The sequence below is a fragment of the Danio rerio genome, chromosome 10, assembly GCF_052040795.2.
Source record: "Danio rerio strain M-AB ecotype USA chromosome 10, GRCz13ab, whole genome shotgun sequence".
Taxonomy (NCBI): domain Eukaryota; kingdom Metazoa; phylum Chordata; class Actinopteri; order Cypriniformes; family Danionidae; genus Danio; species Danio rerio.
In genome coordinates, this window is record NC_141030.1 from 5060749 (window position 1) to 5085000 (window position 24252).

The 24252-nt window shown below is 42.6% G+C and overlaps 2 protein-coding genes across 17 annotated transcripts in view; one reads left to right on the plus strand and one right to left on the minus strand.

Annotated features, from left to right (window-relative positions):
* plppr1 (phospholipid phosphatase related 1) overlaps positions 1–24252 on the minus strand; it is a 373756-nt gene that overhangs the window by 215163 nt on the left and 134341 nt on the right. The gene's annotated exons all lie outside the window — the stretch shown is intronic.
* The window catches only part of palm2akap2 (PALM2 and AKAP2 fusion), a 219420-nt gene that overhangs the window by 62879 nt on the left and 132289 nt on the right, over positions 1–24252 (plus strand). For all 15 annotated transcript variants that reach the window (XR_015500202.1, XR_015500204.1, XR_015500203.1 and 12 more), the window contains 1 exon segment: positions 12935–13065. Coding sequence is in view for 12 of the 15 variants with exons in the window: in XM_087268736.1 (XP_087124862.1) it covers positions 12935–13065 (131 nt within the window). In the remaining 3 variants the exon portion in view is untranslated.

Below are 24252 nucleotides of genomic sequence, written 5' to 3' on the forward strand. Positions count from 1 at the left end.
AAACGCGAAAAATGCTCAACTCGTGCCACGTCATTCGCACCGCCTCATTTATTCATCAATCGGTTCGCAGGATGTCTATTCACGTCTTTGCATTGACTTAACATGTAAATCACTTGCACTTGATGCTTCATCTGCGTCTGGTGTGACCGCACCATTAGAGTTGAAGATTAGGGAGGGGGGAGGATGAGGTGACAACATTTTTAGAGGGGTTGAGAAATTTAACCCCTTAAATTTGGTCTAGCAATGCCCATGCTTAAAACCCAGAATAACAACAAACAATTCCAATTAACGAGAATGAATGTTTTTGAGACTGAATAGAGATGTGATGCTGGGTTATTTTGTAATTAATGACGATTGTTTTTTTTATCATGATTAATTGATCTAATCATTAAATATCTCTCTCTCTTGCTCTTGATGTCAATCTTTTCTCTCTGCTTAAGTCAGGGGAACATATCAGACATGGCGTGTTATCAGACAACCAGAGATTTGCCTCATTTACAGAGAATTACTCTACAGCGTTATCAGCTAAATTATATGGCAGTTAGTTTATACAACAACAAAAAATCAGCCTCAGTATAAAGTCGCTCTTGAAAGAGATTTTGTCAAGGCCTCAGGAGAGAGAAGGGCCCGAGGGAAAAACACGCTTATTCTCAACATCTGCATAAGATTTGATAACCCTCCAGTACTTTTGTAAAGGCCGCCATAAGACTAAAGATAACAAGAATAGCTTTTTTGTGAAAACGAAGAACAAGCCCTGACAGCCGGCTAGTAAATCTGACGTGTAAATGCTGAGTGATCTAGCCTGAATGTGCATCATGATAAAAGGAAGTGACTGTTTTTCCTAAGAGCTGAACTGAAAGTGAGGACTGGGTCAAGAAAAAGAGGAGCGCATGCAGGAAGAGAGATGTTTGTTTTATAGTGGGTGTAATTCTGCATTCTGAAGCAAGTTCTCATCGGAAAGTACAGCTGCATCGCTTGTGATGTATGACTGGATCTTCCAGGGCCTCAGAGAGATTTGTATCTCAGCTTATTTTCTCATAGAGGGATAAAATAGGAATTCTGAGCACAAATTCAGCCGAATGCAGTGCTGGTAAAGCTCAAAAGTTTTGCGCAGCAGATCGTCTTGACCATGTCTACATTACTTTGAATGTGGCATTAAGGATGTATTTCAAAAACTACTGGGATTTTCAAGCACAACCATATCTAGGGTTTACAGAGAATGGTCCAAAAAAGAGAAAATATCCAGTGAGCGGCAGTTCTGTGGGCGCAAATGCCTTGTTGATGCCAGAGGTCAGAGGAGAATGGCCAGACTGGTTCGAGCTGATAAAAAGGCAACAGTAACTCAAATAAGCACTCGTTACAACTAAGGTATGCAGAAGAGCATCTCTCAATGCACAACACATCAAACCTTGAAGCAGATGGGCTACAGCAGCAGAAGACCACACCAGGTGTCACTCCTGTCAGCTAAGAGCAGGAAACGTTCGAGGTTACAGAAGTAACCCTTCGTTCCCCGAGGAGGGGAACGGAAGTGCCATGAATGGGAGGATTCGGATCAGAAGCCGCTTATCTGGAGAGTATTGAACGGGCCAATGAATGAAATTAATTGGCAGCGTAAGCTTGCGCAGGTGTGCGACATCTGCAATTATCTCAGCATATAAGCACACCTGAAGCCAGCAGACGCCATCCTTTTAAGCTGAAGAGACTTTCAAACAGCTAAGGGACAGTCATTATGGCGACGGAATATGGCACTTCCGTTCCCCTCCTCGGGGAACGAAGGGTTACTTCTGTAACCTCGAACGTTCCCCTTCGGTTGGGGAACTTCAGTGCCATGAATGGGAGAATATGGAAAGCGCCATAATGACTGCACCTTACCAACACCCCCGATGAGGAGATAGTCAAGCAAGCGTGACGCACCCACATCATGGGGGGCGCGGTCCTCCAACGTGTCCCTGGCCCTAATTTATCCTACTTCAACAGAAGTTTTACGGATTAGATATATTTTTTGGGAAGTCGTGAGCATCTAGATAATTCTAGGAAATACGACAGTACGTTGGGAAGCGTGCAATCCCGATAGGGAGGACGCTGCGGAGGCCATCCGTTACCCAAGGGGGGGATAGATGGCAGAATTTACCTATGGACTAGCCCTAAAAAGGGGGAGTACGCATAGCAAAGAGTGGTTAGCGGAGAGGGAAGACACGGGTCCGCCCAGGGGGGGGACTTAACCGTGGCGGAATAAGCATATGGGATCGCCTAGTGGGGATCACGCATAGCAGGCACCTATACCCAAAACGCGGGCTGACCAGCGGGCAGACCTACAATGTAGTGGGCCAGCAAGTGACTCCTCCGCTGAGTCAGTGCTGGGGGCCACGGAGGAATCTGCAGGGCTCACCTGACGGGGAACTTTACTGACAGATAAAAAAGGCGCACGTACCTCCGTGTTAGGGAGAATGGCGCAGCAAGCGTGTTTCAACACCCTACCGAGTTGTCTCCTCAATCACCAAAGGGTTACCTAATACCCTTGAGGAAACCGGCTCCACTCGCAGATTGTAAAACCTTGCAAATGTGTTGGGTGTCGCCCAGCCCGCAGCTCTACAGATGTCTGTTAGAGAGGCGCCGCGTGCACGCGCCCAAGAGGATGCAACGCTCCGAGTGGAGTGTGCACGTACTCCCGGGGGACACGGCTGACCTCGACTCGAATAAGCGAGTGAAATGGCATCCACAATCCAGTGGGATAATCTTTGTTTCGATACGGCACTTCCCTGCTGCCGACCGCCATAACAGACAAAGAGCTGCTCAGATGATCTAAAATTCTGAGTACGGTCCACATAAATGCGCAGAGCGCGAACTGGACAAAGTAAAGAAAGGGCTGGGTCTGCCTCCTCCGGGGGCAGCGCTTGCAGGTTCACTACCTGATCTCTAAAGGGGGTGGTAGGAACCTTGGGCACATAACCGGGGCGGGGTCTCAGGATAACGTGAGAGTAATCCGGCCCGAATTCCAGGCACGAGTCACTGACCGAAAATGCCTCCAGGTCCCCGACCCTCTTGATGGAGGCCAACGCAACCAGCAGAGCTGTCTTCAGGGACAGAAATCTTAGAGATACTGATTCGAGTGGCTCAAAGGGATCGGATCGCAGACTCGTGAGAACGAGGGCGAGATCCCAAGAGGGCATGAGAGGGGGGCGAGATGGATTAATTCGCCTAGCACCCCTAAGGAACTGGATGACCAGGTTATGCTTTCCCACGGTGCCGCCAGCTACCGCGCTAAGCGGAGATGGCGGCCACGTAACCTTGAGAGTGGAGGGCGACAGCCTGCTGTCCAACTTCTCTTGAAGGAAATAGAGCACAACACTAATCTGGCAATTTCGGGGGTCTTCTCTGCGAGAGACGCACCATTCAGTGAATAGACTCCACTTCAGGGCGTAGGCGCGCCTCGTGGAGGGGGCTCTAGCCTGAGTGATGGTATTAACCACCGCAGTCGGTAGGTTACCTAAGTCTTCCTCGCGTCTAGGGACCACACGTGGAGGTTCCAAAGATCGGGGCGAGGGTGCCAGATGGTGCCCTGTCCCTGAGAGAGTAGGTCCTCTCTCAAAGGGATCCGCCAGGGGAGGGCCGTCGCGAGGAGTGAGAGCTCTGATATCCAGGTCCGGTTGGGCCAAAGGGGCGCAACTAGCAGAACCTGTTCCTCGTCCTCCCTGACCTTGCACAGAAACTGCGCGAGCAGGCTCACTGGGGGAAACGCATACTTGCGCATGCCCCGAGGCCAGCTGTGGGCCAGTGCATCCGTGCCGAGAGAGCCCTCGGTCAGGGAAAAAAACAACTGGCAGTGAGCGTTCTCGGGGGAAGCAAACAGATCGATCTGGGCCTCCCCGAATCGCGCCCATATCAGCTGAACAGACTCGGGGTGGAGTCTCCATTCTCCAGGGCGTAACAGCTGTCGTGAGAGCGCATCGGCTGCACGATTGAGCGTGCCTGGGACGTGAATGGCGCGCAGCGATTTCAGCCGCGGGTGACTCCAGAGGAGCAGACGGCGGGCGAGCTGAGACATGCGGCGAGAGCGCATACCCCCCATGCGGTTGATATACGCCGCCGCCGCCATACTGTCCGTCCTGACCAGCACGTGTTGCCGCTCCAGCACCGGTAAAAAGCGGTGGAGAGCGAGGAACACTGCCAACAGCTCTAGGCGATTGATATGCCAATGCAGCTGGGCACCCTTCCAGAGGCCCGCAGCCGCATGCCCGCGACACACGGCCCCCCAACCCGTGTTGGAAGCGTCTGTTGAAACAACAACATGGCTGGACGCCTGTCCTAGAGGCACACCGGCCTGTAGGAACGAGGGGTCGTTCCAAGGGCTGAGGGCGCGGCGACACAGCGCAGTAACCGAGACCCGGTGTGTGCCCGCGTGCCATGCGCGTCTGGGGACCCGATCGTGAAGCCAGTGCTGAAGTGGTCTCATATGGAGCAACCCGAGCGGCGTGACGGCGGCTGCGGATGCCATATGCCCCAGGAGCCTCTGAAAGAACTTCAGTGGGACCACTAGTTTGCTGTCGAGCTCCCTCAGACAGTTCAGCAACAGGCGAGCGCGTTCCTCGGAGAGGTGCGCTACCATGGTGATCGAGTCCAGCTCCATCCCGAGAAAAGAAATCCTCTGCACGGGGGCGAGTTTGCTCTTTTCTCGGTTGACCTGAAGCCCCAGTAGGCGGAGATGCCGAAGCACCTTGTCCCTGTGCATAATCAATTGCTCCCGCGAGTGGGCTAAAATCAGCCAGTCGTCGAGATAATTGAGTATGCGAATGCCCGCGAGCCGAAGGGGCGCTAGGGCACCCTCCGCGAGTTTGGTGAAGACCCGCGGAGACAGAGAGAGCCCGAAGGGGAGGACCTTGTACTGCCACGCTCGACCCTCGAACGCAAACCGCAGAAATTGGCGGTGGCGTGGAAGAATGGAGACATGGAAATACGCGTCCTTCAGGTCTATGGCTGCAAACCAATCCCGAGGACGAACGCATTGGAGAATGCGCCTCTGCGTGAGCATTCTGAACGGCAGCTTGTGCAGACAGCGGTTCAAAACGCGCAGATCTAGGATTGGCCGTGACCCACCGCTCTTTTTGGGTACGATGAAGTATGGGCTGTAAAACCCACTCTCCATCTCGGCTGGAGGAACCGGCTCGATTGCACCCTTCGCCAGGAGGGCAGCAATCTCCTCTCGCAAGACAGGGGCGGACAGGGGGTTGACCCTGGAGAAATACACGCCCGTAAACTTGGGGGGCCGTTTCGCGAACTGAATCGCGTAACCGAGTCTGATTGTGCGTATGAGCCACCGCGAGGGGCTGGCCCGCGCTAACCAGGCAGGCAGAGCCCTCGCTAATGGAGTCATCGCTACAATCGCTGACGTACCAGCGGTGGGGCAGCGCGGAGTGGGTGTGCTGATCCGGGAAGCACGAGGGTCCCGCGGAAGAGCTGGAGGAGAGCGATTCGCTCTGGCTCCGCACCCTGACTCCGGAGAGGGGGCTGGAGGGCTGAGGAAAGGGAGACCGTCCCCCCAGCGCTCGTGAGCCACTGGCGAAGCACGTAGAGTCTGCGAGCCGGAAGGCAGCGCGTCCCGGACTGGCAGAACTCGTGCAGTCACATCCGGGGAAGGGAAAAAGTGCTCTTTTACTGATGTTTTGGTGGCACTGAAAAGTACCGTTGTTATCGGGGCCCCGCCCTCCAGCGGGGAAAGAGCAAGTTTCCTCTTCTCCGGATGGCCTGTCTCAGGGACGCTTCGCGGTCCGTTTACCGGACTTAACGGCGCCCTGGGCAGGAGGGGCTGCCTGCTTTCGAGGTGAACGCCGCGCCCGCTTGGCCGGAGGCGCAGGCGGGGGCGGGGCAGCACTCGTTGGCGGGCGCCCTCGGCGAGGAACAGCGGAGGTGGATGGCTCGGCGGGCGGAGCGGGCTTACGGCCACGCCGATAGATGACATTGCCCATCGCATCCGACTGCTCTTTCACCGCCTTGAATTCCTGGGTGAATTCACCGACGGTGTCGCCGAACAGGCCAGCCTGGGATATGGGCGAGTCAAGAAAGCGAACTTTGTCAACGTCGCGCATATCGGCCAGGTTTAGCCAGAGGTGGCGTTCCTGAACCACAAGTGTGGACATCGTCCTCCCCAGCGCACACGCGGCGGACTTAGTAGTCCGAAGAGCATAGTCGGTCGCGGTGCGCAGCTCATGTAATAAGCTTGGGTTGGACCCGCCCTCGTGCAGCTCGGCCAGCGCCTGCGCTTGGTAGCGCTGGTAGGTGGCCATCGCGTGCAAAGCAGAAGCAGCCTGGCCCGCAGCCTTATAAGCTCTGGCTCCGAGGGAGGCAGACAACCTACAGGCTTTGGACGGGAGGCGGGGCAAACCCCGCCACGTAGAGGCGCCGCGCGGACAAAGATTGACCGCGATAGCGCGCTCCACTGACGGGATCGCCTCATACCCCCTGGCAGCTCCGCCGTCAAGGGCGGTGAGGGCGGAGGCACTCGCAGCACGGGCAGAGAAAGGTGCCCTCCAGGACTGCGTGAGCCTACTGTGCACTTCCGGGAAGAAGGGGACGAGAGGCTTCGAAGGCTTCGCCTTCTGGTCCTCTACGTAGCACCCATCTAGTCGGTCCGGCCGCGGAGCTGGGGGATAAACCATCTCCAACCCCACGGCCGAAGCAGCCCGGGAAAGCACGGCTAACATGTCCGCTTCAGGATCCGATTTGACAGCGCTCACCTGCCCGGAGGGGGCGAGCGGGTCCGGATCTTCGTCGGACAGTGAAAGCCCACCCTCCGATGCCGCGGAGGACATCTGATCTCCGGTGTCAGCGAGTGTGAGAGCTACCATCTGGTTAGACGGATCACTCTCACCACCCGAAGCTTGGATGGAGCGCCGTGAGGAGCGAGAGGTCCGCGAGCCCGTGGGCGGCGGATTAGCTCCCGCTGAAACCCTCAGATCTGCCCGAGCGCCCGCTGCTTTTTTAGAGCAGGAGGCAACTGGGGTGGCTCGCTCTCTTGCGAAAGTTAGCCGCGATCTTAGCTGTGCAACGGTCATGGCATCGCAATGACGACATGAACCGCCCGCGAGCACCGCATTAACATGCTGGACCCCCAAACATGCAATGCAGTGATCGTGTCCATCATCCGGTGACAGGAAACCCCCGCATCCAGAAACGCACAGTCGGAGCGCCATCCTGAAAAGGACGTGCTGCACGACTGTGTTGCTCTTTTAGGAAAAGTTGCAACTATACGCACCGCTCTGGAGGACCAGACCCAAAGAACCGCAGGCAAGGGAGTAACCCAGCTCGACCGTCTGCCACCGCGAAGACCCACTCTGGACCGGGAGACACACTCGTTCGCTCTGAAGTGCTGATCAGCAAGAGGAACCCTCATCGACTCACTCAGAAAGGATCTGAAGCGAAAAGGATGGCGTCTGCTGGCTTCAGGTGTGCTTATATGCTGAGATAATTGCAGATGTCGCACACCTGCGCAAGCTTACGCTGCCAATTAATTTCATTCATTGGCCCGTTCAATACTCTCCAGATAAGCGGCTTCTGATCCGAATCCTCCCATTCATGGCACTGAAGTTCCCCAACCGAAGGGGAACAGAGGTTACAATTCACACAAGCTCACCAAAATTGAACAATAGAAGATTGGAGTAATGTGGTCTGATGAGTCTCAATTTCTGCTGCTGCATTCAGATGGTCGGGTCAGAATTGGCATCAACAACATAAAGGGTCCATCCTGCCTTGTATCAACAGTTCAGCCTGGTGGTGGTGGTGTAATGGTGGGGGGGATATTTTGTAGGCACACTTTGGGCTCATTAGTGCCAATCGAGCATTGTGTCAACACCACAGCCTACCTGAGTATTGCTGCTGACCGTGTCCATAACTTTATGACCACAGTGTACCCATCTTCTGATGGCTACTTCCAGCAGGATAATGCGCCATGTCATAAAGCACGAATCATCTCAGACTGGTTTCTTAAACATGACAGTGAGTTCACTGTACTTAAATGGCTTCCACAGTCACCAGATCTCAATTCAATAGAGCACCTTTGGGATGTGGTGAAATGGTAGATTCGCATCATGGATGTGCAGCCACCAAATCTGCAAAATCTCTAAGGAGTATTTGTCATATTTTTTTTTACAGTGCACAAATTCCTACAGTTTACTGAGGTTTCTAAAGTGATGAATAATATATACAGGTGTAATCCCACTGGTTCTACGCCGCCCAACCTGCTCCGAGCTGGGATCGATCCGCAAGGGAGTCAGTTGCTCTACCAAGGAGGCTAAAGACCATGGCCTCTAGCGTCTGTCACTAGAGCACCTTTAAAGGTCAGAGGAGTGAGGTTTTACCTGCACAGCACTTACTAGCTGGCCTAGGGTTGTAACAATATACCGGTATGACGGTCTACCACGATTTGAACGTGCACGATTATCATACCATGAACAATTGCATATCAACGGTTTTAACTCTTAAAGACCGAGACAGCCGTCCGCGGCTAAAAATAAGTATTGCTCTTAAATGTTTAATAACTTTTGATCCGCTGATCCGATTCATACAATTCAAAGAAGAGCATAAAGAAGAGAATCTCAGCTTTCCAGTGCTGTATCACATAACATTCGGACTTTCAGAGGCTCCGGAATCAGTGTGGTTACCTCATCAAAATTTGACAACGCTGATTTGACAAAGAAACGCTCGTCACTGTGTCTCCGGACAAACCAGACATGATACATTGATGCATTGTCCCTCCTCCATGCCCAGATTGGTTCAAACTCGCTATATCACAACCAATAAGCATAGGTTTTGCTTTGGTTTGTGGACCAACAATGAGCTTTTTGAACAACACGGAATGAGAGATAGGCATACATTTATGCGCGGCTAAATAAAACGCAAAAAAAAAGGTTTTGCATGAAATAATTCTCATACTAAGTACTTTTGCATGCACAGCAGCACAGAAACATGACAAAACAGTGACACAGCAAAGACGAACTGCTGCTCTTGCTGTTTTCAAAAGACGCAAATGAAGGTTCAGCTGTTTGTCTGCATTGCATACAACCATATCCAAATCCATATCCACAGACAACCATATCCATGCTGGCACATAAAACTTAAGGATTTTCCATATTGAATCTAGTTTCGTTATGTAACTATTTATAGTATAGTAAATATTTATATCTATTTTTTTACTGAGGATTTGCACCATGTTTATTTGGACTTTATTTGGACTTTGACACATTATTTATTATTTTCTTATTTTTTATTTGTTCATTGTAAGTGGTGTTGTTTATAGTAACTGAAAATATATTATTTGGAAAAAGTCAAATTTGTTTCACTGTTCTATTATTTTGTAACATACCGTATACCGCGAAACCGTCAAACCGTGGTATTGTTTTAGACGATTATCATACCGTAAAAAATTCATACCGTTACAACCCTAAGCTGGCCTCCGTTACACTCACCCCCCTAAATCTCACTCCCATCCGGGTCACGGCACCAATGTAACCCCACCAGTCCTACGCCACCCAACCCTCTCCGAGGTGGTATCGAACCGGCAACCTTCCGCATGGGAGTCGGTTGCTCTACCAAGGAGGCAAAAGACCATGGCCTCCAGCGCCTGTCGCTAAAGCACCTTTAGAGGTCAGAGGAGTGAGATTTACCTGCACAGCACTTAACTAGCTGGCCTCCGTTACACAGGGAATACTTCCTAAAAGAACCATTTTCTCTAAATGTGAAGAACATTTAAATTATCCAAAAAACCGCTGGTCGAATCCAAAGTCTCAATGGATGATAAATGTGTTTAAAAAAAGCATTAGGGGAAATAAAGAACCTTTGGGTGTGCAGTAGGTGCTTGAAAAACTCTTTTAGAAATGCTGCCTTGAGTCTTTTAAAGCCAAATATATGGGCAGTCCTGAAATCTAACACTGCATACCTTCATACCAGCTCGTGAAAGAGTCATAAGCGTTCCTGAGTTCCTGCGGTTGACCTTCATGGAGGTGATGACTGTGTGTAAAGGGTCTTGAGGGACCCCATAGCTCACATATCTAGAGTCCGTTCAACCACAACTGCTTACTTCCTTTACAGCTTTTTCGTGTTTTAAGTACATTGGAGTTTACATAAGACTGTGGCAACACGTTTATATTCTGAACTCAAACGTCAAACAATGTACATATAAAAAGGACTTTCTGCGGCAGACCACAGTCCACACAATGATGAGCTGCTGAGTAAAGTATAAACTAAAAGCTGCTTCAGCTGGTACTTTTAGACTATATTCACCCTGCAGCAGACTGCTCATGTCCGTCCTAAATACAGTTTACAGTGAAATACAGATTGACTATGTTCTATATCTGAACTGACCTCAAATTTGTGAGTGTCAGGTTTTGTCTTGAGGAGTTTCGCAAAGATGAAGATGGAGATTTCAGATACAGTTGCTATCACCAGTTTTATGTAATATTTTCACAAAAACTGAACATGTATGCTTCTGGTTTCAGCCTACAAATTTGTGAAACAAAAACTGTATTACCTCTGCATGCATTACAAATTGGCATATTCATTCATTTTCCTTCGACTTAAGCCATTTTCCACTGCACACGACATTTGGTCACGACTTGGACACGACGCCCCCTTGTGGCAGTCGCACAGAATTTTCTGTTCTGACGTGCACCATGGGAGAGAAGCTGTTCTGAAAGTGTCCGAAATAAAGCAGTGCAAAAACAATTCTTCGTGGTTGAATGAATGAATAAATACTAGAAACTCAGACCGCTAAAAATATTGGAAGGAATGTGGAGACAACTTAAAAAATTAAATTTTAATTACTTTATTACTTACATTTATATATTTAAATGTTATATATATATATATATATATATATATATATATATATATATATATATATATATATATATATATATATATATATATATAAAAATATATATATATATATATATATGTATATGTATATATATATATATATATATATATATATATATATATATATAAATATATATATATATATATATATATATGTATGTATATATATATATATATATATATATATATATATATATATATATATATATATATATATATATATATGAATCAAAACAAGCCTATATATATTTATATATATATATATATATATATATATATATATATATATATATATATATATATATATATATAGACATGTTTTGATTCAAATATAACCTAATATGACCTACTTGAACAACACTGGAATATATCACATCCGGTCGGCTAGTCGCAGGAGTTCAAATATTTCAACGGATCGGCAGCTCAATTCTGATCCGAATTTTCCGCATACTGAGATGATGCGTGCAGTGGAAAGGAGGCTTTAGTCCCTTATTTATCAGCAGTTCCCACATCGGAATGAACCGCTAACTATTCTGGCATATTTTTACGCAGCTGATCCCCTTCTAGCCACAACCCAGTTCTGGAATACACCCGTACACTCTCACGTTCACACCCTATGGCCAATTTAGTTTATCCAATTCCACTATATATTCACCTATTTATCTTTTTGGACTGTGGGGGAAACCGGTGCCCCCGGAGGAAACCCACACCAAGAAGGGGAGAACATGCGAACTCCACACAGAAATGCCAACTGGTTTAGACGGGATTTAAACCAGTGACCTTCTTGCTGTTAGACAACAGTGCTAACCAATAAGAAACCATGCGGCCATCATAGCATATGTTTGTAGAATTTTTGTGGCCCAGTTCAAAAGCTGCCACAACCCTAGTATACATAACAAAATGCCAATAGTATTTTTCCATTTGCTTTGGATTATTGTAGGGATTGGTACAAAACTGACTAACAAAATGTATAATTTGTTACTGTAGAGAAGAAAGCCAGTCTTTGTTGCATGGGGATAGTTTTGGCAAGAGCCAAAAAATAAATTGCAAGGGTCAAAATGACTTTATTGTCAAAAAATTCTTAAAATATTGAGCAAAGATCAAGTTCCATGAAAATGTTTAGTAAATTTCCAGCTATAGCAGTTAATAGTGTTAACACGTGCCTAACTGACAAATGCAGAACTGCTCTCTGTGTGAAATATTACAAAGTCCATTTGAACTTGATATTTAAGGTCTGTTCTTCAAATTATTCACTATTAAACTAACCTAAATACAGGTTGAAATCAACATAGGCTCATTCTGAAATTGTAGCCCTATATACATATATATTTCTGGACATTGGGAATTATGCAGTCAGAGGTACGTATGGACCATACGTAACTCAGCTTTAAAGTGAACGCTAGGGTGCAGGATGATGCTGTTACTTTTCAAGCTACCAGCTGACCGCTTATCTCCATGCGGAGCTGTTACCAGTTAGTCCAGTGGCTCACCACGGACTTGTGATGCGGCAACGACGCCGTTCGAGTCCGGTGGAGAATCATTCCAGAAAGCAGTTAAGACAAAAACAAAAGCCAACAAATAAAATAAACAAGTAATTAACAGGGTGAGAATGAACTACGTCATATCATTAATATCATTTAATATTTTTTAACTAATAATATTTAACAAAAACTTTTCTCCTTTCCCACAGCTGTTACAATTTCTAGCCAATAAATATTGATTATCTGGTTATCTCTATGATCATGGATCATTAAGATGTTTGTACAGTCGTACCTGTTTCAGACTAAATCTCTTTAAAGTGTTCTATTTCGCTCGTGTTTGCGCACTTCGCTCGAGTCCCAAAAAAAAAAAAAACATCACATTTGCCGCCCACACTCAACCAAACTAGCAGACACATTGAGTATAAACCAGACTCAAGGGGTAGAATTGGGATTGGGCCATAGATTATCATTGGATCTACCCTTGTAAGCAGTAATGTGTGGACAATTATTAATCTGAGTGCACTTTAAATAAGTCCCAGCTGATGTTGATCAATGACCTCATGGTAGAAAATGTTTCCGCCTTACAGTCTAAAGCCATGAGGGAGAGATGGCTTCTTCAGGGGACACCAGCGGCGCTACAAGAGGAAGACGAAGACCGCAGGAAACAGGTTGAGCAAGATGAACTTCACATCAAAAGGCTAGAGGATACCATTCACAGGTACAGTGATGTTTTTGATGGTTATATATTTTACTGTTCAGTAAGTGGAAATGTATTCATTAAGAAGATGCGCCTAACTGACAAATTAAGAACTGCTCTGTGTGTGAAATATTACAAAGTGAAATTAAAACTGATATTTAAGTGCATGTTCTTTAAACCAATCACAATTAAACTACCCTCAATACTGGATTAAATCAATGTAGGCTCATTATGAAAAGCCCTATATACATTTCTGGAGATCAAATTATGTAGCCAGAGGTATGTATGGCCGCATTTCATCCTTAAAACAAACGATACGAGGCGGTAAAATGTCGTTGCTTTTCATACCTCAGTATGGACGAATTTTTCCGCTGTTACCAGTTTGTCCCATTAGCCTGCCATGTACGTAAATGGACTTGAGACGCAGAGAGGAGTTAACCACGATGACCCGGTTTGAGTCTGGTGAAAGCCGGTAAGACAAAAACAAAATCCAAAAAATTTAAAAAACAAGTAAATAACAGAGTGAGAATGCGGTAAAATCTGAAAACATGGTAAAAATCCAGCAAGGGCTTTTCTTTTTCTGGATTGTATTTAAAAGTTTCTATAGGGTTAAGGGAAGTAAGTTTGCGGGTCACTTTGTGCTTTAAAAAAACACTATTAGTTGGGTGTGGGCGAGGCAGTGGCGCAGTAGGTAGTGCTGTCGCCTCACAGCAAGAAGGTCGCTGGTTCGAACCTCAGCTTAGTTGGCGTTTCTGTGTGGAGTCTGCATGTTCTCCCAGCCTTGGCATGGGTTTACTCCGGGTGCTCCGGTTTCCCCCACGGTCCAAAGACATGCGGTACAGGTGAATTGGGTAGGCTAAATTGTATGTAGTGTAGGAGTGTGAGTGTGAATGTGTGTGTGGATGTTTCCCAGAGATGGGTTGCGGCTGGAGGGGCATCCGCTGCATAAAAACTGGCTGGATAAGTTGGCGGTTCATTCCGCTGTGGCGACCCCGGATTAATAAAGGGACAAAGCCAACAAGAAAATGAATGATTGAATATTAGTTGGGTTTAAGGAAGGAGGAGGATGGGTCAGTCAATCGGTCAGTCAGTCAGTCAAACAGTCAGTCAACAACAGCCTCTGGTGGATTTACGTGAGAACAGCAGGTGCACAGCGGCCGTATTTGGTGGTCTCCAGAAATGTATATAGAGGTACGTTTTCAGAATGAGCCTGGGTTTAATTTAGTCTAATTTAAAGATTGATAAACTATTACAGTTAAGAACAAAGTTTTGTCTAATTTTTACGTTTTGTGGCAAGTAGCCATGTGATAAGCGGGATAAAGTACATCCAGGACAGTTGTTTTTGCAGAACAAATCCCTTCAGTATTACACACAACTGCTGTTAAACCTGTCAGGCTTTATTCTGTGATAACAACCTCCTGGATAACATCCTACTTTATCCATAACATACATTCTCAGAAATAAAGGTACATGAGTTGTCACTGGGGTGGTACCTTTTCAAAAGGTACACATTTGTACTTATAGGGTCCATATTGGTACCTCAAAAGCATATATTAGTACCTAAAAATTTTAAGAGGAACACCTTTTTACTTTTAAGGTACTAATATGTAAACTTGAGCAATTAATATGGACGTTTTAGGTACAAATGTGTATCTTTTGAAAAGGTACCACCCCAGTGACAACTCGCGTACCTTTATTTCTGAGAGTGTAGCATGCAGTCTGTTTATATGGTAGCAGCTCAATGCATTCAGATATGTAGAGAGGGTCAAATTAAGCATTAGAATAGGGTAGAAATGAGATTTGAATGACATTGAACATTGCAAGGTTGTTTGCGCCAGATAGGCTGCTCTGAATGTTTTACAAACTGCCGATCTTGCAGGCTTTTTCATGCTCAAACTTCTCAGGGACATATAGCGAATGATTTGGAAAATAAAAGTATCTATTAAACACCAGTTCTGTGTGTGAAAATGCCTTGCTGAGGCCAGAGTTTAAAGGGTATAGAAAGGCAACAGCAACTCATATAGCCACTTAATTTAACAGAGGGCGGCAGAAAAGCATCTCTGAACGCACAAAACATCAAACCTTGAAGCAAAAACTGAGGTAAACCTGTGGTTTTTGTGTACCACCACACCCCTATATTTACTTTTCACAGTTGTTTACAATCGCTTAAAAACGTTTCGCTGATCTCATCCTAGAAAACAAGTGATGTCTTTGGGGTTGCATGTTTATTTCCTGCAACAGCTTCCATTAAGCAACCACTGTCCCAAACACTGGAGTCATTTCCTCCAGACTTCAGCGGCATCTGTATTTCTGCTCTGCTTTGCTTTTAATTATGACAACTTCAAAGCTGTTTCCTTCAAAGTCATCTGGTAGACGGATTTGAACTTCTGCAGATGCCACTTTAAGGTTCCTCATATGGGATGCATTGCAAAACCAACGAGTTGAGTGCTCTGTGGTGGGATATTTTGACTATCACGATAGTCAGTGTTACACATGACTGCAGTGTGGGTTAATGAATCGATATGCTTAAATCTAATCACAAACAAAACTGTTTGAGAATTCGATTTACAAGAAACAGATGCACATAATCGTACACTAATAAAATAGCTTTCCATAATCATTAAGTGCTTGTTGTTTTCCATTTACTGAGTACAGAAGTTCCCATGGCTAAGATTAAAATATTCCAACATAAATGCTGTAAACTCTGAGGCCCATGGAAGCTAAGTTAGTTTAATTATGGCTCAGTATATTACAATAGCATGTGCTTTCAATTATTATTTTTCTTTAAGGCCTATTTACCTTATTCTTCGCCGACGAGCGGGAGCAGCCATTTGAATCTTTTTGGCTCGAGACTTCTCACTTCCATTCATTTTTAGTCATTAAAAACTGCTTGTTTTGGTGTTTGATGTTGCTAACCCATGTTTTCTTATTATATTGTTCTACTTGGTCTGTAAAGTCATGCAAACATTTGTTTGTAAAGCAAGTAGGTCAATAGAAGCGGTTCCCAACCTTTCTTTGTTTCAGGAAACCCCTATTTTACAATAAAAATTCTTACCGACCACTCACTCCCTAGCAATCAAGAATTTTTAAAGCGGGTTATTAAGTTTTCAAATATTAAAATAACTGAACGAAGATTAAAACAATAACATTAACAATCCCAGCAGGCACAGGACTACAACATGACGTCAGATTGACGTTGTACCCCAGCGTCGTGGGATGTTGCATTTTTGGTGGAAATGAAAATTGGATTGACGTCAGAACCCAACTTCAGACCGACATCAGTGTCCAACGATGGACAGAAGTTGTATTTTGGTCACTTTTCAACGCAACCTAAAAACAACCAAATATGATGTTTCAGCTTGATGTTGTGTGGCATTATCACTATGACGTCTATCAGATGTTGGATTTTTGTTGCCATACCTGACGAATAAATGTCAGTATTTGACGTCAATATAAAGTTGGTTCAAGATGTTGGTTTGACCTTGAATTTTGGTCACTTTCCAACACAACCTAAAAGCAACCAAATATCAACACCTAATGATGTTACAGCTTGATGTTGTGTGGCATTATCACTATGACGTCTATAAAACGTTGAATTTTGGTTGCAATATTTGACGAATAAATGTCAGTATTTGACGTCAATATAAAGTTGGTTCAAGATGTTGGTTCGACCTTGAATTTTGGTCACTTTCCAACACAACCTAAAAACAACCAAATATCAACACCTAATGATGTTACAGCTTGATGTTATGTGGACATTACCACTATGACGTCTATAAAACGTTGAATTTTGGTTGCAATATTTGACGAATAAATGTCAGTATTTTATGTCAATATAAAGTTGGTTCAGGATGTTGGCTCGACCTTGAATTTTGGTCACTTTCCAACACAACCTAAAAACAACCAAATATCAACACCTAATGATGTCACAGCTTGATGTTGTGTGGACATTACCACTATGACGTCTATAAAACATTGAATTTTGGTTGCAATATTTGACAAATAAATATCAGTATTTGACGTCAATATAAAGTTGGTTCAACATGTTGGCTCGACCTTGAATTTTGGTCACTTTCCAACACAACCTAAAAGCAACCAAATATCAACACCTAATCATGTTACAGCTTGATGTTGTGTGGACATTACCACTATGACGTCTATAAAACGTTGAATTTTGGTTGCAATATTTGACGAATAAATGTCAGTATTTGACGTCAATATAAAGTTGGTTCAAGATGTTGGTTCGACCTTGAATTTTGGTCACTTTCCAACACAACCTAAAAGCAACCAAATATCAACACCTAATCATGTTACAGCTTGATGTTAGGTGGACATTACCACTATGACGTTTATAAAATGTTGAATTTTGGTTGCAATATTTGACAAATAAATATCAGTATTTGACGTCAATATAAAGTTGGTTCAACATGTTGGTTCGACCTTGAATTTTGGTCACTTTCCAACACAACCTAAAAACAACCAAATATCAACACCTAATGATGTTACAGCTTGATGTTGTGTGGACATTACCACTATGACGTCTATAAAACGTTGAATTTTGGTTGCAATATTTGACAAATAAATGTCAGTATTTGACGTCAATATAAAGTTGGTTCAACATGTTGGCTCGACCTTGAATTTTGGTCACTTTCCAACACAACCTAAAAACAACCAAATATCAACACCTAATGATGTTACAGCTTGATGTTGTGTGGACATTACCACTATGACGTCTATAAAACGTTGAATTTTGGTTGCAATATTTGACGAATAAATGTCAGTATTTGACGTCAATATAAAGTTGGTTCAAGATGTTGGTTCGACCTTGAATTTTGGTCACTTTCCAACACAACCTAAAAGCAACCAAATATCAACACCTAATCATGTTACAGCTTGATGTTGTGTGGACATTACCACTATGACGTCTATAAAACGTTGAATTTTGGTTGCAATATTTGACGAATAAATGTCAGTATTTGACGTCAATATAAAGTTGGTTCAAGATGTTGGCTCGACCTTGAATTTTGGTCACTTTCCAACACAACCTAAAAGCAACCAAATATCAACACCTAATGATGTTACAGCTTGATGTTGTGTGGACATTACCACTATGACGTTTATAAAACGTTGAATTTTGGTTGCAATATTTGACGAATAAATGTCAGTATTTGACGTCAATATAAAGTTGGTTCAAGATGTTGGTTCGACCTTGAATTTTGGTCACTTTCCAACACAACCTAAAAGCAACCAAATATCAACACCTAATAATGTTACAGCTTGATGTTAGGTGGACATTACCACTATGACGTCTATAAAACGTTGAATTTTGGTTGCAATATTTGACAAATAAATATCAGTATTTGACGTCAATATAAAATTGGTTCAAGATGTTGGCTCGACCTTGAATTTTGGTCACTTTCCAACACAACCTAAAAACAACATAATATCAACACCTAATGATGTTACAGCTTGATGTTGTGTGGCATTATCACTATGACGTCTATAAAACGTTGAATTTTGGTTGCAATATTTGACAAATAAATAACAGTATTTGACGTTAATATAAAGTTGGTTCAAGATGTTGGCTCGACCTTGAATTTTGGTCACTTTCCAACACAACCTAAAAACAACCAAATATCAACACCTAATGATGTTACAGCTTGATGTTATGTGGACATTACCACTATGACGTCTATAAAACGTTGAATTTTGGTTGCAATATTTGACGAATAAATGTCAGTATTTGACGTCAATATAAAGTTGGTTCAAGATGTTGGTTCGACCTTGAATTTTGGTAGCTTTCCAACATAACCTAAATTCATCCAAATATCATTTGACATTGCTATTGCACGTCAAAATAATGTTGTCCTCTGGATAGACTTGAATTTTGGCCACCCAACATCACAACCTAAATCTAACCTAATATTAGCGTCTTATGATGTTGTGTGCCTGCTAGGATGATTGCCAGATTTTAAATGAACAAAAATGTTGGCCGGTTTAGAAAATATTGTTTACTACATTCAGATAAATTGTTGACTCACAGAGCATTTTTAAATGGTTTTTTAGAAGAAATATATACCACAATAAGCTTATTTTTATTTAATATTAACAATAGTGCATACAAGCGTAGTATAACTTTCGCATAGATCTGAACCAGTCTAGTCCAAACACACTGAACAAAGAGAGGGTAAATTAAAATGTGAATCCATGTTCTGACAGAAGGTTTGTTATTGAACCACATGTTGCTAAATGCTTACTTACTGTAGGTTTATCAATTTGCTGTACTTAATTGTGATTATTAATAACATAATATTAATCATCAGGAATTTGGTTTGTCACAAAATTAGTATTTGTTTCTTTTTTTTACTTGCAACCTTTAAGCTAGAGTGAGTTTGGCAGCCGCTCATAAATCTCAGGTGACCCCTAGTGGGGGTCATGAACCCAAGTTTCATGACCCCTATAGCCTAAAGGCTCTTTTGATATTTCTCCTAATATGTTAAAGGGCTAAATCTCTGGACTTCTGAATGCTTAATAAAAGAAGCAGGAGGTTTGTAGCCTCGGGAGTTGGATTTTTTTTATTTATTTATTTATTTTTTGCGTTTTGATGGTTTTCTGGTTTTGATAGGATCAAATGTTATTCGATGTGTTCAAGTGAGCTGTGTGGGAGTGCTGCGAAGATGTTTGGATTTTGAAAAACTCACATTACATAAGTCGAATGCTACCTTTTGGTCCTCAGAAGGGATTGTGTAATCAGTCGGTTTGTGATTGAAGTGGAAGGTGGAGCAAACGCTGATGCTCTGGGTGACATCATCGAGATGATTGCTCATTTGCTCTTCCGTGATGTCAACCATGGAAAGTGAACATCCAGTTCATTGTTTAGGTTTTATGAAGTCTCCTGGGTGGGTTTCCTTTCTGCACAGGATGTCATTTTTGAATGCCTGCTTGGAATGTTGAATTATTCCCAGGGTAAACATAGTGGTATCTAAAATGAACTGACTTCAGCTATGACTGCAAAGCACAATCAAAATAGAAGGGTAAACTAATCCAAAAATTAAAAAAATATGTTATCATTTACTCATCCTCCACACAATGGAAGATTTACTGAAGTAAAAAAAATCTGTTTATTTAAAAGGTGACACGGTTACAGTGTAACTATTTATTTATCCACTGGTAATGTTAATTAAATACATAATTCAATGCCTTCACCTTGTTTGCTTATGGGTCACCTTGTTTGCTTAGTGGTCAGTGTGCTTGGTAGCTCGCCTCGTATAATTATACTTTGGACAAGAAGCAAACTGAATTTGAGTGTGGCGAAGGGAAGACAATTACAGAAACCAGGTCAAACTAAACTAAACTAAAACTCAAATAAAAAAATTGTTGTAAGTTACCATTATTTTTGGGGTTCTACAGTGTAACAATTAAAATATTCATTAGAAATTTGGAAAAGTAATCAAATGTAATGTTACATTAATAAAGTGAGACTTTCTTTGTTACGCATGTTCCATGTACACTGTTAACAATTTCCTGAAGAATCTATAGTAGCTTATTTGCAGCGGTTCACTTACTGTAAATCAATTACAGCAAAAATACTGTATTTACATTTACAACACCATTTATCCTGCTGTCATGTAATTACAGTATTGTGTATCTTTACTGTAAAATATTCTGTCATTTTTACAATGCAACTTTAAAATACTGTAATATACTGAACATTACAGTTCATATTACAGTTAAATACTGTGTCATGTACAAAAATAGTTAACAGCGTATTAAAGTAATTACAATTACATGATGCATAACTGCATTCAACTAACCCTAAAACTAACCCTGACCATACAGTACCAATACTACCATGAGTTTATGTAGTTAATTATTATTTTCCACTAGTTGAATCAATAGTTATACTTTAACAAAGACACCTAAAATAAAATGAACCATTAAAATAGCTTTACCACCTTTTAAATAGGATAAACTGTCAACTTTAACCAACTACATTTCCAAAGAAACCTTCCCAACATTTATAATAAAGCATTACTACTACTCATTGACCACCAGTGTATTAAAAAGTTGCCAGAGTATTGTTTCTCTGTTTTTAAGAAATCGTCATCAAACACGAAGCAAGAATTAACGCAATAGAAGCTTTTCTCGCATGTTCTGTAAGTTTGTTCTCCTACTTTCTGACATTTTAAATCACTGAACATCAGCCCAATTTGCATTTACTCTCACTTACAAGTGTTTAAAAAGGCTAATGTCGCTGTGCTGTGAGATCCCATCTGTCACTGGAATCATAATTTAGTGAAACAAACAGGCGGCTGTTCAGCACATTGTGTGTCTGCGTGCGTCTGTGGGCGGCAGGTGATGTTTTGTGGGCTGCTGGGTGAGGATAGACTCACACAGAAATCTCTCTGTCAGGACAGGCAGAGGAATGAAGGAACAGAACCACCTCTGTGGCCCAGGTATCAACCCTCCAAATGAAATGGCCCCTCAAAATGTTCTGACAAAGACGAACAAAGTTTAACTCATCACCACAGGCTCGTTGGAAATACATGCTTCAGCTTACATTTTTGTGAAAATGCAAAACCTCATGTAAAAATACTATAGGTGGGCATAGATTATTTATGTTTAAGTCTAGATTAATCTCACTGTAATCTTGGAATTAATCTAGATTAAATTAGCTCAATTGAATTCTGCCAAATTGTATGTGTGCTACCCAAACAATGACTAAAAGTAAGGGCTCTCTTTTGACGCGGAGCGCAAAACGCAGGGCGCAAACGCTTTCAGGGTGTGTCAGAACGCATTTTTGCTAATTTAAGGACAGGAAAATCCGCTTTGCGCCATGGCGCATGGTCTAAAAGGGTTGAGTTTATTTTCTTAATGAGTTATAGGTGTGTTATGAGAATAAACCAATTAGAGTCTCATCTCCCATTCCCTTTAAGAGCCAGCTGCGTCGCGCCATAAGCGCATTGCTATTAACATAACGTAAAGTAAGTTCACTTTCGCTTTTGCTCTCGTGAATAGGGAAACCTTACCGCACAGACATCAATTAGCCTATAAATAATTAATTTCGTTTGTTGAGTGCAAAGATTTGTTTCGAAACTATTTCTGAATTTAGTTCTAATTTCCAGCAAACGAATAAACGAACAATAATAACAAAGTGTGGTCAAAATACTAAGTTATATCCAAATTCACCTGCCATGCCCCATATGGTCTAAAATTTGACAGGTGGACAAATCTAAGCTTGTTTTTAATGAAACAAATATAAATATGGATATAATAAATAATACTGCTAATAATAATTACATTATACAAAAGCAAATTGAATGAACTGAAAAAGCCTCCCGAGATGAAGAAAGTAAGGCAGTGGTTTTTAAATTCATGTAGGCTAGAAATTAATATGTTTTGTAATATTTGAATAATTTATATTCATATCCTATATATGTGTATATATATCCTTATTATATATATATCCTTAATATATTATATCTTTTTCAAATGTAAAGATATTTGCGTATTGCTCTACATCTTGTGTGTAGTGTGTGAGCCAGGCGCACTTTGCACCAGACAATAGATCGACTTTGTTCTGGTCTAAAGAACAGACTATTTACAGTTTCTCAAAATAGCAACGCGCCAAAACACCCCTGCTTTTTTAGACCAGTACGCCTATGGGCGTTCATATGAGCGCAAATGCATTAGCTATTTAAACAGTGGCGCAACACCTCAAAATGACCCTTGCGTCGAGCTGAAAGTAGCAAAAGACTATTGCGCCGCGCCTTGCACCACATTGCGCCGGGTGTATGATAGGGCCCAAAGTCTTTAAGAATGGGTTTCTCAAGCCAGGTGGCGCATTAGACGAGGGGCTTATCTCCCGTTTTCAAAATGCATCACAAACTGCTTAAAGAACTGTTCTACTATGATAATTGGTGATGAAAACAAATGATGTTGAATAAGATGTACTTGTGTTCACTAATTGTTTATTCAGTTAAACATGAATTTTAGACCTATATAGGCTCCAAACAGCAGTTTTTGATCACCTTAATCTGCCTAAAGTCACACCTGAACGAAACAGAAATGGAAAAACAAATAAGACTTTTTAAGAAAAAATATTATCAGACATACTGTGAACATTTCCTTGCTCTGTTAAACGCCATTTGAGAAATATTTAAGAACGAAAAAAAATCAAAGGGGGGCTAATAATTCTGACTTCAACTGTATATCAAAATGCATTTTTGTTCAAAATGACGACTTTGAAAAATATATATAATGGACCAGAGGCTCCAATGCATATTGTTTCTTTAAAAAGTAGCATCAACATCCACTGGCTTGTCGTGCAGAATACAGCCTTCACAGATCTTAGTGGACTGGGACATTTCCACACAGTCGTTCTCATGTAAACAAGCCTTCAAGAAGGACTGCCAGCAGATGAAACCGCAATACTGTCGGTCTGCTATCAGAAGAGTCTAATATTGTCTTAAACAAATGAGTCAGCCTAACCTTTACCTATATCACCTTATAACATTAAAATGCAAAACAAGTTATGCCTGCTTTGAAAAAAGAAAACTAGGTGGATATTTTAATTTAGTTTGCTTGTAATTTTTTTTTTACAATATTTTTTGTATTTTGCTGATGGTTTTAACCTTTGCCTCAGCATTACATCTCTCCTAAAAACGTATCATTACAGAAGACATGCCTAAAGTAAAGCTGTAACTACTAGTCCTTCCCGGAAAAATGTGCCGTTGACATGATGCTAACTCAGTCATGACGCTCCCTCCAGACACGTCTACACACACTGTTTATACAACTGTGTGATATGAGCTCCTAATATGGTGAAAAGAAAGTGTTAGGTCTCCTCTGTTGCACGGGAGAAAGGAGACAGAAAAATAAACATTACATCAGGGCTAGAGATAAGACTGACTGATGTGACTGCGCTTAGACCTCTTAATGTACAGTATATGAGCTACTGAAATGCTTCCCCTGCTTTGACTGAGTCAGTCAGCGTGGAGTATATAGCATTAAAAAAAAACTTATGGCAGCTACATAAAGTGCGGTTTTTAGCCTTCACTCTTTTAGTTCTAATTTAATTTGTTCATGATTTAGAGTTTTTGTTGTTTTCTGCTTTTTATTTGTATGTCTATATTTGTTTTAGTGTTTATTCTAGTATTTAAACATTACATTACATTTACAGTGCCACATTCATTTTATGATCAGATG